At 37.5% G+C, this 14,141-nt stretch overlaps 1 protein-coding gene across 1 annotated transcript in view; it reads left to right on the top strand.

Moving 5' to 3' along the window:
• Nucleotides 1-14,141, top strand: part of LOC150078660 (proteasome subunit beta type-5-like) — a 105,067-nt gene that overhangs the window by 32,740 nt on the left and 58,186 nt on the right. The window contains exon 2 of the mRNA XM_090384059.1: nt 7,038-7,188. Coding sequence (XP_090240185.1) covers nt 7,038-7,188 — 151 coding nt within the window. The remainder of the gene's footprint in view (nt 1-7,037; nt 7,189-14,141) is intronic.

Below are 14,141 nucleotides of genomic sequence, written 5' to 3'. Positions count from 1 at the left end.
TTTAAAGATGAAAGGCATAATTATATATGGCACAAGGTATAATTATATATGGTTTGTTAAGTAATTATCTGTACACAATTTGGCATCTCTCATATTGTGGAATCACTTCTCAACTGTGGTGGCATGTTGCATTACCAGGGTACCAGCCCACCCACCCACCGATGATAGGTGAACAACTTTGAAACGGTGCCGTCTGGGTGATGGTATCCACTGAGAATAAATAACAGTAGTCTTCTCTACTAGAGAAGCGTTACTTATTCAAAGTAGTGCAATACGTGGTATCTTGTTGTAAAGGTAGCCACAATATGAGATACAATTAAAAACGATGCCTTTTGCACTACATACATAGTTTAAATTTATGAGTAAACTATGGTGTATCTACACTGATATTGTATAGATAAAAGTAAAATAAATTTTCATTTATTCTCAATATGGCCAAGGCCAGAAGAGTTTGCTTATTTGTTGTGACAACATACATAGTGTATTAATTATTATTAAGAGTATCCAGATTTTGTTGCCATAGTTGATCACAGGGATTTGGGTTTGAATGTACTGTTCAACCTTACTTGTGGCTGCATGCATTAACCATTGAACCACGGCTAACCAGTGGTTTAATATTTAAATCCAGATATTTCTTAGAGTTACGTTAGTGCAAATTTTAGTAGCCTTTGTCACTGAATTACCTCTGTGTGAACTTTGATGTTAGCATTAGTAGGGCATGTGATGCAAGAAAGCAAGTTTATATAGCATCAGCAAAAAAAAAAAAAAAAAAAACACCCTTTCCATTTCACCCATCCATTCACTCCAAATGTTTGTCTTGTTTTGCCTTGAACTTATTTAAGTTGCTAACCACCACTACGACAGATGAAGTTTTGTTCCAACTATCACTCACCCACTGGCTAAAGGCAAATTTCCGCACATCTATTCTACAATTGTCTTTCCTCAATTTGAATTTATGCCTCCTCGGGTGAGTAATCTGAGCAAGAGGAAGAATCCCATTAGCATTGAGCTTGCTCAATCCATTCAAGGCCTTATACACTTCAATTAGATCATCTCGCAGATGCTTAGTCTCCAGGAGCTGCAATTTGCAGAACTTAAGCCTTTTTGGTAATACCAACCTTTTTTTTTTTTTTTTTTCCACTCGCCAATCTCGTTGCCCTTCTGTGTACTCATTCCAGCAGCTCTGCATCTTTCCTAAAATGAAGCCTCCAGACTTGTATATAGTACTCAAGGTGAGGCCTGACCATTGCCTTATCTTATCCCTACTAGCAAAATTCCTGTATATCATTGACAAGACACCACGAGCTACTCTTGCAGCTTTTTTGCACTGTTCATATTCTTTTTATCTCTGCCATTATTTTTAATTAAGAGTTTCATCATCATCATCAGCCATTTTCAATCCACTGCAGGATGAAGACCTCTCCAGCAACTTTCCAGTTCTTTCTGTTTTGAGCACTGGCCATCCATTTACTACCCATAAACTCATGAATTTCATCTATCAATCTCCGCCTTTGTCTTCCAGGTTTTCTTCTAGCTCCTCTTGGGTACCATTCTGTTATTTTCTTAGTCCATCTGTCATGTCTTCGAGCTATGTATCCTGCCCCTGCCCAAGACCATTTTAGTTCTTTAGTTTTGATAAGAATGTCCTTTACTTGAGTTTTCTGCCTAATTCATGTGTTTCTCTTCTTATCTAACAGTCTGATTCCCAATATAATTCGTTCCATTCTTCGCTGTGTAGTTGTCAGCTTCTCTTCCATTTTTTTTTGGTGAGTGCCCAAGTTTCACTTCCATAAGTCATGGTGGGGAGTATACATTGGTTCATTATTTTACGTTTCAGACAAACTGGGATATTGCTCTTCAGTATGTGACTATATTTCCTGAATGCTATCCATTCTAAATTTATTCTTCTCTTGACTTCCAGCCATTTATCATTATTACAGGTAATAACTTGGCCCAGATAAGTATATGACTCCACCTTTTCAATTACTGCTCCTTCAATCATTATTTCCCTTTCTGTGGCATACTTGTTCATCATTACTTTTGTTTTAGCCATATTCATCTTTAGTCCAAAATCCTTACTAACTGTGCATAACTGATTAAGATATTCCTCTAATCCTTTGGGATCGTGGCTTATGACCACAATGTCATCTGCAAATCGTAAATGGTTTAGGTACTCTCCGTTCACATCGACTCCTTTCTGCGACCAGTTTAATCTTCTGAAAGCTTCCTCAAGGGCAGCAGTAAACAGCTTCGGAGATATTGTGTCTCTTTGTCGAACTCCTTAATCGATTTTAAATTTCCTACTGTCTTTGTCTAGTCTAATAAAGGAGGTAGCACTCTCATATATTTTCTTCAAAATCATAATATGTGGGGTATCTATGCCTTGTCTTTCCAGTGCCCGAAACATTGAGTTATGCTGTATGGAGTCAAATGCCTTTTCATAATCCACAAATGCCAAGCATAGTGGTGTTTTATATTCATTTGCTTTCTCCATTAGCTGTGATATTACGTGAAGGTGATCCATAGTTGAGAATCCTGTCCTAAAGCCAGCTTGCTCTTTCGGTTGATTCTCATCAAGTATTCTTTCTAATCTGTTAGTAATGATCCTTGTGAACAACTTGTAGATTTGGGATAACAAGCTAATTGGTCTATAATTTCCAATTTCTGATTTATCTCCTTTCTTATGCAGCAAAACTATGATTGCATTATTCCACTGCTTAGGCATCACACCTTTTCTAATGCACTTTGTGAAGAGCCTTGCCAGTTTTTGCGTTATATCTCTTCCTCCCAATTTTAACAACTCTACAGTAACTTCATCTTCTCCCGGGGCTTTCTGATTCTTCATTTTCTTCAATCCTCATCAGAAAGAATATCGGGTATGTCATATGTGTTGCTACTTTGCAATCCATCTTCCCCACTGCTGGCATCATTCCCTCGCTCCTTGTATAATTCTCTATAGTAGTCCTGCTATTTGAGTTATGCCTTCTCTGCTGTTTATAAGTACACCATCGCTATTCTTCAGTTTCAGTATCATTTGTCTTTCTGTATTACTGCTCATGGCTGCTGATTTAAATCCTTTGTTTTCCCTTAATGCTTGTTCTACTTTTATTGTGTTAAATCTTCTTATGTCCTCTCTGAGTCTCTTTCTAATGGCTTTGCATAACTCAGTATACTCAATTTTTCCTTGTCAGTGTTTATCTTGCTCTTCATTTTTCAACCTTCGGTTCATCATAACAAGTGTTTCTTGACTAATTTTTTCTTCTTTGGATTTCTTTTTCCCTATAGGTTTCTTGGGCCTTATCACTTTCAGAAAGTTGTAATATTCCTCGTCGATGTCTTGGTCCTGAGCAGTCTGCAGAAGCTCAAACTTGTTAAGTTCCAGTACATAGTGCTTTTTCTCCTCTTCTGTTATCTCAAAGACCTTTGTATTATTTACTCGAGTCAGTTTTTTCCTTTCCTTTCCTACATCTATATCAAGTGTACATCTTACCATTCTGTGATCACTTCCAACATTTACCTTATTCAGGACAGTAACATCATTCACAATATATCTTCTGTTAGTGAGGATGAAGTCTATTTCATTAGTTGTTAATCCATTTGGACTCTTCCATGTCCACTTTCTAATCACCCTTTTCTTGACAAAGGTGTTCATTACTGACAGTCCTTGAGATTCTGAAAATTCCACAAGTCTTTCATTTCTTTCACCAATTCCAAAATTTCCTATAGTTTCCCTTTCTGCGCTGTTTTGTCTTTTTCCACCCTTAGCATTGAAGTCCCCCATAATAATAGTGTAGTGGGTTTTCTGCTCATCTAGAAGACTCAATTTCAGTGTACATTTCTTCAACCTCTTCATCATCATGGCTTGATGTTGGTGCATAAATCATTATAACCTTTAGCTTGTACCTCTTAGAAATCTTGAGTATTAGTCTTGACATCCTTGGTGATGTACTTTTGAATTCCAAAATGTTGTTTTTAAAATCTTTATGGACCAGAAACCCACCCCACCTTCACTCCTTTCACTGTTTCCATTGGTGTACAGCAGATTTCCACTTGATAAACTTATAAGTGATTAATTTCTTCTTCTTGTTTCAGCCAAACCGATGATATTCCAATTCACATTTTCTAATTCCTTTTCAGCTCTAATATCCTGTCTTCACCGATGAGTGATCTTATGTTATAACAGGCCAAGTTTAGTTTCCATGCATGGCAGCTTGGTCATACCCAGTGATTCTTAGCACCCTCTGCTTCCACTCTGATCCTCTCGCTGCCATAAGAGGGGGAGTGAAAGCTGCTGAGGGCCATTTGTTTCGTCGTGCTGTCATATGCTAGAGGGTTTGGTCTTTTCCTCTTCATGCTGACCAGGAAGAGAACCACTCTACATGTTCGTTGCCACCTAAGTGACGTAACAGGGCTTACCATCGAGAAGGTGTGCATGAGTGGATTTTAGGGAGGCAGGCCAACCGGACTTCTCCTAAATCTTCTGTAATAGAGATATTGGATCCATCAGTGTTTTAGCCTGAGTGTCTGATAACACACAGGATACCTGTTCCCCTCTAAGCCCCAAAGAGTTTAGTAGTTAGCAAATTATTTACAGCACCATGTATACAAATACCTGTTGCTATACTAACCTTCCACATAAGCCTCAAGATTTGGCTGTACTGTAGTTGGAAAAATACCTTATTTTTGGATAATAAGGTTGTTATCCAAAAAAAATAATAATAAATATTGTATGTAATTGCACAATATGTCAGAATTAAGAAAATTAAAATAATTTAAAATTTTAGTTTCCAACTTTAAACTTTCTTGCCTCTCCCTAGGAAAGCTGGCAACCCTAGTTACGACAGTACTAAACATTAGCCAAATTTGGAGAACTCAGATTTTTATGCATTTAACAAATCAGATTAACGTTAATTCATCACTGAATTAGTACAAAGGGTGTCTGAAATGTTTTAGGACTGATTTAATTTTTTTAAAATGATACTACTAGTGCCATATATTGGCCACGGTTGAAACTATTCACTATCAAGTCTGAACTGTCTCTGTGCCAAGTTCCATCAGTGTGCACAAAAGTGTTTTAATGGAAAGTTGGTGCAATAAAATCATGTTATCATGGATTCAAGGACTGAGCAAAGAGTGGCAATAAAATTTTGTTTTAAAGCTGGAAAAAGTGCAACTGAAAAAGTGAAATGGTGAGTGCAGCTTATGGACACGAAGAGCACTATCATGATTCATTTTTCACTGATATGGACAGTTCTGTGAAGGGTGGGAAGTTTCTCAGGACGATGCATGGAGGGGTGCCCATTCCAGTTTTGTATGGACTCAACCATCAAAAAAGTTTGGCAGTTTGTTTATGGAAGATTATTAAAAAAAAAAAAAAAGTTTGCTCACACTTTATACTGTGTGCATGCATTGATGGTGGAACAGGTGTTAAGATTTGATTGAGATGGCAGACAGTGATCTAGACTTTTTTAAAAATCATAACTGGTGATGAATCCTAGTGCTCTGCATACAAATCGGAAACAAAAAGACAATCAGCTGCATGTATTGGAGAAAATTCGCTGATGCCAAAGAAACGAATCTCTGGTTCCAAAAGTCTCGGTCCAAAACAATGTTGGCTTTTTTTTTTTCCATTGTCAAGGAGTTGTGCACAAAGAATTTGTACTGGAAGAGCAGACTGTTGAAAAAAATTTGGTATGTTAGGCCAGATGCAGCTGAGTTAGGCAAGTGGCTCTTTCTTCACTGCAATGCACCTTCACACATCACGACCATCATCAAGCAGTTTCTCGTGCAGAAGGGTGTTACGGTGTTTAACCATTCCTGGTATTTGTCAAATTTGGCACCTGCTCATTATTTTCTGTTCCCCGAAATGAAATTCCATCTGAAGGGGTTTGACAGTGTTTCAAAGGTCCAAACTAGTATGATGAGTGAGTTAAACAGGATTCCACAAGATTAGTTCCACAGACCCAACCAGAATTTTATCGAGTTATGAGGATTATATACTTTGAAGATTAAATGGTAATAAATTTGTTTTTCTGAGATTGATTTTTTATGAATATAGTCCTAAAACTTTGGAGACACATCTTGTTACTTCTGTTAGTCCATATCATTGATATTTAAGTTTAACAGTGACAGTTGCAATTCTGATATTAAACAAAAAAAAAAAAAAAAAAAAAAAAACATATGTAAATGTGTGTGTGGGGGACAAATTTTACTGCATTCATTGGGAACAAAGTAAATCAAATTTCTTTATTTAGCATCCCTAGAACTTTGGTTGGAAATGATACCCCCCCCCCCCCCAAAAAAACTGCTTGCACAAGTGAATTTTGCATTGATTTCCTTTTTGCATCACTAATAAACTTTCCCCATGAATTTTTCAAAAGGTGGCAGTCGGTACTTATAGGAGCAGATGCCATCTGTGAAAAACCTAGATAGGGAGGGTTTAAAGGAAACATTGGACATTTTCATCCTAAATCATGCAGCTGATCGATCACCAGAACAGAGCCCTGCTTTATGTTCATTTGTTTTATGTAAAATTTATATTTCTGTGCTCCTCGTTTTAACGTGTGTGTAAATAAATAAATAAAAAAACCCACTAAGGGACCTTTTTAAAAGAAAAAAAAAAACACATTCTTAATCATTACTTCGAATGAGTTTTTATTGCACTGCACATGAAAATTGCTATGATGTATTATCAGGTTTAGCATGTTAAAGAGTAAGTTGCAAGTAGAGAATGTTCTTGGAGAACAAGATTTGGAAATTGGAGACTTGTTCATCAGTAGATTCAGATGCTATTAGGAATTTTAATGGCAAATTGGAATTAAGAACAAATCTGTATTTATTCTTGTTTAGCCAATTAAATGTTTGGAATTTGCGTAATAATCCTAGAACAACCATAAAGTAACCAGACAGCTTAAGTACTGTACTCTATTTTTAATTGGCATCAGTAGGATGCTCAAAATATTCAACATTATTTTAAAATAAAATTAGAGAAATGGTATGAAATAAAATGATTTTTTTTTTTTTTTTTTTTAATACAGCCTGTGGCAGGTTTGAAAGCTTTCTCAGTAGATGAGCATGGGCGTGGATTAAAAATCCATTATGATAAAGGTACTACAACTTTGGCATTCAAATACCATGGTGGAGTAATTGTGGCTGTTGATTCTAGGGCAACTGGAGGCCAGTATATAGGTAAGTGTGTGTGTGTGTGTGTGTGTGTGTGTGTGTGTTATTTCATGTGAATAAGCCAAAATTAATAAAAAGTGGTGGATTACATGCTATCACTTCGTAAATTTGGATACAGAGGCAGTTTCTGTATGCTTAAAGTGTATTTCCTAACACGAATCAGAAAATGTACTTGCTATTAATGAAATCAGATGTTTCAACATTCTGAAAACATCTGAATTTGTTAATATGCAAAATTCATATTCATCATCATTAGCCATTCTGAATCCACTGCAGGATGAAGGCCTCTCCAGCAACTTTCCCGTTCCTTCTGTTTTTTGCAATGGCCATCCATTTACTGCCCACGAACTCTTGAATTTCATCTGCCATCTCCATTGTTGTCTTCCAGGGTTTTCTTTTAGCTCCTCTTGGGTACCATTCTGTTATTTTTATCAGTCCATCTGTCATCACGTCTTTGAGCTGTGTCCTGCTCAAGTCCATTTCACTTCTTTAGTTTTGTTAAGAATGTCCTTTACTTGAGTTTATTGCCTAATCCACGTGTTTCTCTTCTTATCTAACAGCCTTTATTCAGAATTTATATTAGGACATTGTTAAAATTTTCATCCAACACTGATTAACCAAATCTTTTCTCTGGTTTAGTTAATAAGCCACAAAATGCTCTGTATCAGCTTCAAAAAAAATGTAAATTTAGTTTTACAATTGGATTCACTGCAGCCTGTCTAATTAATTGAGTTATAAACACTTTTTTTTTTTTTCAAAAAACAGTCAAATGCATTACACTGATCTTTTTTGTTAGCATTGGTTTCTCATGTTTTGATAGTACTGTTGCTATACAAGTTGTCTGAGAGCTACTCTAAAAATAAACAGTTCCCTAAATGCATCTCTCTCTCTCTCTCTCTCGCTCAGATTTACAGGGATCAGTGCAGTACATTAGCAAAGCAACAGATACAATATGGTCACAGCAGCTCTTGTGCTATTAAAAAAGAAAAAAAAAGCAGTAGTAGCTGCTTAGAAAGAGAAGTACAGATAAACCTTAATACAAAGGGTACTAGGAAAGTTTTGCAGTACAGCTTTGTTTATTTAATTTTTTCAAAGTAATTTCCTCTACATTCAATACACCTCTCCATCCTTCGAAACCAATCTTTAAACCAGTTCTGCCAAGTTTCACTAGGGAGTAAAGCACACTCGTTGTCCCAAGCCCATAGAAGGTCCTCATCACTGGAAAACCGCCTCCCTTTTAGCTTCATTTTCACATGCGGGAACAGTGCAAAGTCGCAGGGAGCAAGGTCTGGACTGTAGGGAGGGTGCTCGAGAAGTTTCAGTCCTGTCGTGGTCAAATATTCGGTGCAGGCTTTGGCGCGGTGAGCTGGAGCATTTTCGTGATGGAGGTACCAGGTGTCCATTCTTGACTTTGGCCGCAGGTTCTTCATAGATCCAATGACTTTAGGCAGGCATTGTTCAGTATACCAGTTAGCTGTGACTGTCTTCTGCGTGTCCAAAACGATACGTTCCACAATTCCACTCGATTTGAAAAATACAGCTATCATTTTCTTCTTTACAGATCGGGATTTTCTGACAATTACGGGTGTGTCGTCATCATCAAAGACCCAAACTTTGTTTTGAGCCTTGGTCGGCAGATCGTAATAGTACAGCCAAGTCTCGTCACCTGTCACGATGTTGTTCACATACCGAGATTGTCCCTTATCAAACTTTTTTAACATCTCCCGGCACCAAGTCACACGGCGTGTCATCTGCTCTTCAGTCAGTTTGATGCGGCACCCAGAGAGAACAAAGTTTTTTCACGTGCAAATGATCTTGCAGAATCGAACGAATTGCTGGTGCATTTAGGCCCAAAGTATCCTCTATCTGTTGGTAGGTCACTGGCCTGTTTTCGTCAAGCATTTTCCTCACAGCAGTAACGTTTTCCTCCGTAACTGACGTTCGTGGCCTTCCCGGCCTCTCAGAATCCACCAGAGTGAAATTTCCCCTTTGGAATTCTCTATACCACCTGAACATCGTTGTACGATGTGGACAATCATCATCTAGTGCAAGAGTCATTTCTTCCTCACAGCAGTAACGTTTTCCTCCGTAACTGACGTTCGTGGCCTTCCCGGCCTCTCAGAATCCTCCAGAGTGAAATTTCCCCTTTGGAATTCTCTATACCACCTGAACATCGTTGTACGATGTGGACAATCATCATCTAGTGCAAGAGTCATTTCTTCTAAGCACTGGTCTATAGTTAAACCACGCACGAAATTATACCGCAAAACGTCCTTATCTCATTTCGTGACCACGATGCCATTGCAAGCACTTTACACTCTCACTACTAATGAATAACTGAGCCCATCGACTTGGCGCGGCGGCTACTATGCACGTATGAACATGTCTCAACATGCAGCAACAAGCAGCTTCCTGTGATTCATTGTTGCGTCATATTGCAAAACTTTCCTAGTACCCTTTGTATATGCATTTTCGATCAATGCGAGTTTCGGTTAATACAGTCACAAACATTAATACTATTCCTCTATATATGCCCTCTAAAATTTCAAATAGTTCAGCCCATTACGAAACAAAAAAATTAACAATGCAAAAAAAGATACCTGAAAAATTGATGCTGTTATTGAAGAAATTAGCATCATTGGAAAGGATCTTGGCTTTGAAGATGTTGATTCCCCTAATGTCAGAGAATGCCTGGATTCACATTCATAGCCACTCACTGATGCGGATCTTATAGAATTGGAGCAACAGTGTGCCTACGACGAGAAAGAAGAAAATGCTCCTGAAGGAGAGGAGTGTGTTCTTTGAGGAAGTCTTGTTAAAGGAACTCAAGCTGATGTTTCAAAATTCGGAAACTGTTAAACAACAAATTATGGATTTAGAGCTGAATGTGGGGAATGATGCCAGCAGTGGGGAAGATGGATTGCAAAGTAGCAACACATACAACATACCCGATATTCTTCCTGATGAGATAGAACATGCATTGAAGAAAATGAAGAATCAGAAAGCCCTGGGGGAAGATGAAGTTACTGTAGAGTTGTTAAATTGGGAGGAAGAGATATAACACAAACACTGGCAAGGCTCCTCACAAAGTGCATTAGAAAAGGTGTGATGCCTAAGCAGTGGAATAATGCAATCATAGTTTTGCTGCATAAGAAAGGAGATAAATTGGAAATTATAGACCAATTAGCTTGTTATCCCACATCTACAAGTTGTTCACAAAGGTCATTACTAACAGATTAGAAAGAATACTTGATGAGAATCAACCAAAAGAGCAAGCTGGCTTTAGGACAGGATTCTCAACTATGGATCACCTTCATGTAATATCACAGCTAATGGAGAAAGCAAATGAATATAAAACACCCTTATGTCTGCCTTTTGTGGATTATGAAAAGGCATTTGACTCCATATAGCATAACGCAATGTTTCGGGCACACTGGAAAGACAAGGCATAGATACCCCATATATTATGATTTTGAATAAAATATATGAGAGTGCTACCTCCTTTATTAGACTAGACAAAGACAGTAGGAAATTTAAAATCGAGAAAGGAGTTCAACAAGGAGACACATCTCCGAAGCTGTTTACTGCTGCCATTCAGGAAGCTTTCAGAAGATTAGACTGGTTGCAGAAAGGAGTCAATGTGAATGGGGAGTACCTAAACCATTTATGATTTGCAGATGACATTGTGGTCATAAGCCACAATCCCAAAGAATTAGAGGAAAATCTTAATCAGTTATGCACAGTTAGTAAGGATTTTGGACTAAAGATGAATATGGCTAAAACAAAAGTAATGATGAACAAGTATGCCACAGAAAGGGAAATAATGATTGAAGGAGCAGTAATTGAAAAGGTGGAGTCATATACTTTTTGGGACAAGTTATTAGCTGTAATAATGATAAATGGCTGGAAGTCAAGAGAAGAATAAATTTTGGATGGATAGCATTCAGGAAATATAGTCACATACTGAAGGGCAATATCCCAGTTTGTCTGAAATGTAAAATAATGAACCAATGTGTACTCCCCACCATGACTTATGGAAGTGAAACTTGGGCACTCACCAAAAAAAAATGGAAGAGAAGCTGACAACTACACAGCGAAGAATGGAACGAATTATATTGGGAATCAGACTGTTAGATAAGAAGAGAAACACATGGATTAGGCAGCAAACTCAAGTAAAGGAAATTCTTATCAAAACTAAAGACTTAAAATGATCTTGGACAGGACACATAGCTCGAAGACATGACAGATGGACTAAGAAAATAACAGAATGGTATCCAAGATAGAAGAAAACCTGGAAGACAAAGGCGGAGATGGATAGATGAAATTCATGAGTTTGTGAGTAGTAAATGGATGGCCAGTGCTCAAAACAGAAGGAACTGGAAAGTTGCTGGAGAGGCCTTCATCCTGCAGTGGATTAAAAATGGCTGATGATGCTGATGATGTGGAAAGAAGCATGCTAGTTTGCCGAACTAGCACCAGTATCCACTGGTGATATTCTGGCTTATGTTACCCATTTATGGACTAATTCAATGGAAAGGTTCGGTGAAACAAGTAGTTGCTCTTGACATCTCAAAGGCTTTTGATCGTGTTTGGCATAAAGGTCTTCTAAACAAGCTTCCATCTTATGGTTTGCCAACTGTTTTTAGTAATTGGTTATCCAGTTTTCTCTCTGATCGCTCACTGAGGGTGATGGTAGATTGCCCTCTGTCTTCTAACTTCTCCACTAATGCCGGTGTCCCCCAAGGTTCAGTTCTTTCTCCCACTCTTTTCCTCTTGTATATTAATGACCTTCATCCATTGACTGGAAATCCTATCCATAGTTTTGCCGATGATAGCACATTGCATTCAACTTTCCATTTTGTGAAACCTTATCCTGCTCAATCAGCTTCAACTTCTCGAAAATTTGCTACCAATTCCTTAAATGCCGATCTTCAGGTAATTTTCCAGTGGGGCAAAGACAACTTAGTTGATTTCAACCCTTCTAAAACTCAGTCTTGTCTTATATCTTGCAAAAAGGATTCTTCTGCTCCTATGCGTATCTTTAGTGCCACTCCGATTTCTAGGCAAAATGATATCTCTTTTGGGGATTACCCTGACTTCTAATCTCTCTTGGCACAAGCACATTACAAATATTGCTTCCTCTGCATCTAAAAAACTTGGTTTTCTCATTCGCTCTCGGCGTTACTTTTCTTCCAAACAGCTGCTCACTCTGTATAAATCGCAAATCTGCTCTGCCATGGAATATTGTTCCCACATCTGGGGTGGTGCCCCCAAAACCTCTCTCAGGCTTCTTGATTCCATTCAGAAGAGGGCAGTTAGGTTAATTAATGATTCATCTCTAACAGAGTCTGCACTCGCTGTCTCATAGACGTACTGTTTCTGCTGCATACCTCTTCTCCAGATATTTCCATGGGCACTGTTCTTCTGAATTGGCTTCTATAATTCCTGCTCTCTCTTTCAAAACAGTCCGAACACGTGCCGCCACCAGCCAACATCCATTTACTGTCCAACTCCAAACACACAGAACCAACTTTGAATATTCCTCGTTTATTCATTCAACTGCCGTTTTCTGGAACAACCTTCCTTCATACGTATTTCCTGAAAATTACAGTCTACAGAAGTTCAAGTCTAATGTCAACAAATATCTTCTTTCGTCTTCTCAGCCTCCAATCCAAGCACGGTAATAAGTACTATAGGTTCTAATACCTCTCGTGTTTGGGGTTTACATTAAAAAAAAAAAAAAAACGTTCCAAAACATCATGAATGAATTAGAATTTTCCCATTGAAAAGACTTCGATATATGTGGTACACTCGTTGCATGAATTAACCTTATATATAGAGGTTTACCTCTATTATGTTATATTATTTATGTGGTATCTCCAAATTGGCTATTTGGTGCTTTTCTTGGCACCTCATTAGTGGGAGGCCAGTCCACCTCATCTGTCTAGCACATGACAACCCATTAATGATTTTACTCAAGAGGGATAAGGATCAAATTTTTATTTATTATTTATTTTTTTTCACTATTTACATGTTTGCCTGTTTTGTAAAAAAAAAAAAAAAAAAAAAAGCAAATGGTTTTTATAGAAATGATATTGCTATAGATAAGCTTAGAGTTCTTGTAAGCTTAATTTTGAAAATTGCATTTTGAACTAATATAGTGAACTAAATTAGTGAGCAGGTGCTCAATAATTTGGAATAGAATTTACTGCTAAATATCCAACTCTGTAGTTTAGTAGGTTTGCAGCTTTCTTCCTTTTCTAGAAAAGATTTTTGATAGTTTGTACTTTTTTTTTTTTTTAATGCTGAATTTTCAGTGACAGTTTTGTGACAAACCCTCATACTTTCCAATCTTTTGAAATAGCAATTGAAAACTTTTATTGCAGCACTGTGTGTGTGTGTGAGAGAGAGAGAGAGAACAAAACCAAATCTGAGAATAAGATATTGAAACATAATCATTGAGATGGAAAATGATAAAAACTGAGTAAAATATGGAATGCTATCTAGTCTCCTGTTTATGCAACAAGGAAAGAGCAGTAGCCATTATACAAGAGGGTGATTTTGGGGGGGGGGGAGTGTAATGGCTGTTAAAGTGAAAAAATAGAAAAAAGAAAGTACAAAAAAACTTTCCTCCTGTAATTTGGAAGGTAGTGGGGAGGGGGTAAGCATTAGATAGCAAAAATATATTGGGGTGAAAATACCAGCAAATATCTATTTTTCCTTGGGTAAACTGAGTTAATAATATTTGGCCTGTTAGTAGGGCCCTGGAAGAAATAAGTGGCTAAAGTCAGAATCCATGGTATGGTACAAACATATCTACAGTAAACTCGTGATATATCTTTTAGCCCTATCCCAGTCTTACCTTTAGTTTTTTTTTCTTATTTTATTGAACTTTTCTTCTGGTTTCATGATTATTCCTCCAAAGTAGGTAGTTAGTTCTATTTATGAAGTTTTCCTCT

The sequence above is a fragment of the Mastigoproctus giganteus genome, chromosome 10, assembly GCF_048544385.1.
Source record: "Mastigoproctus giganteus isolate SK-2022 chromosome 10, ASM4854438v1, whole genome shotgun sequence".
NCBI classification, from domain to species: domain Eukaryota; kingdom Metazoa; phylum Arthropoda; class Arachnida; order Uropygi; family Thelyphonidae; genus Mastigoproctus; species Mastigoproctus giganteus.
The sequence above is the reverse complement of the archived record's forward strand: the minus strand, read 5'-3'. Positions and strand labels throughout refer to the sequence as shown.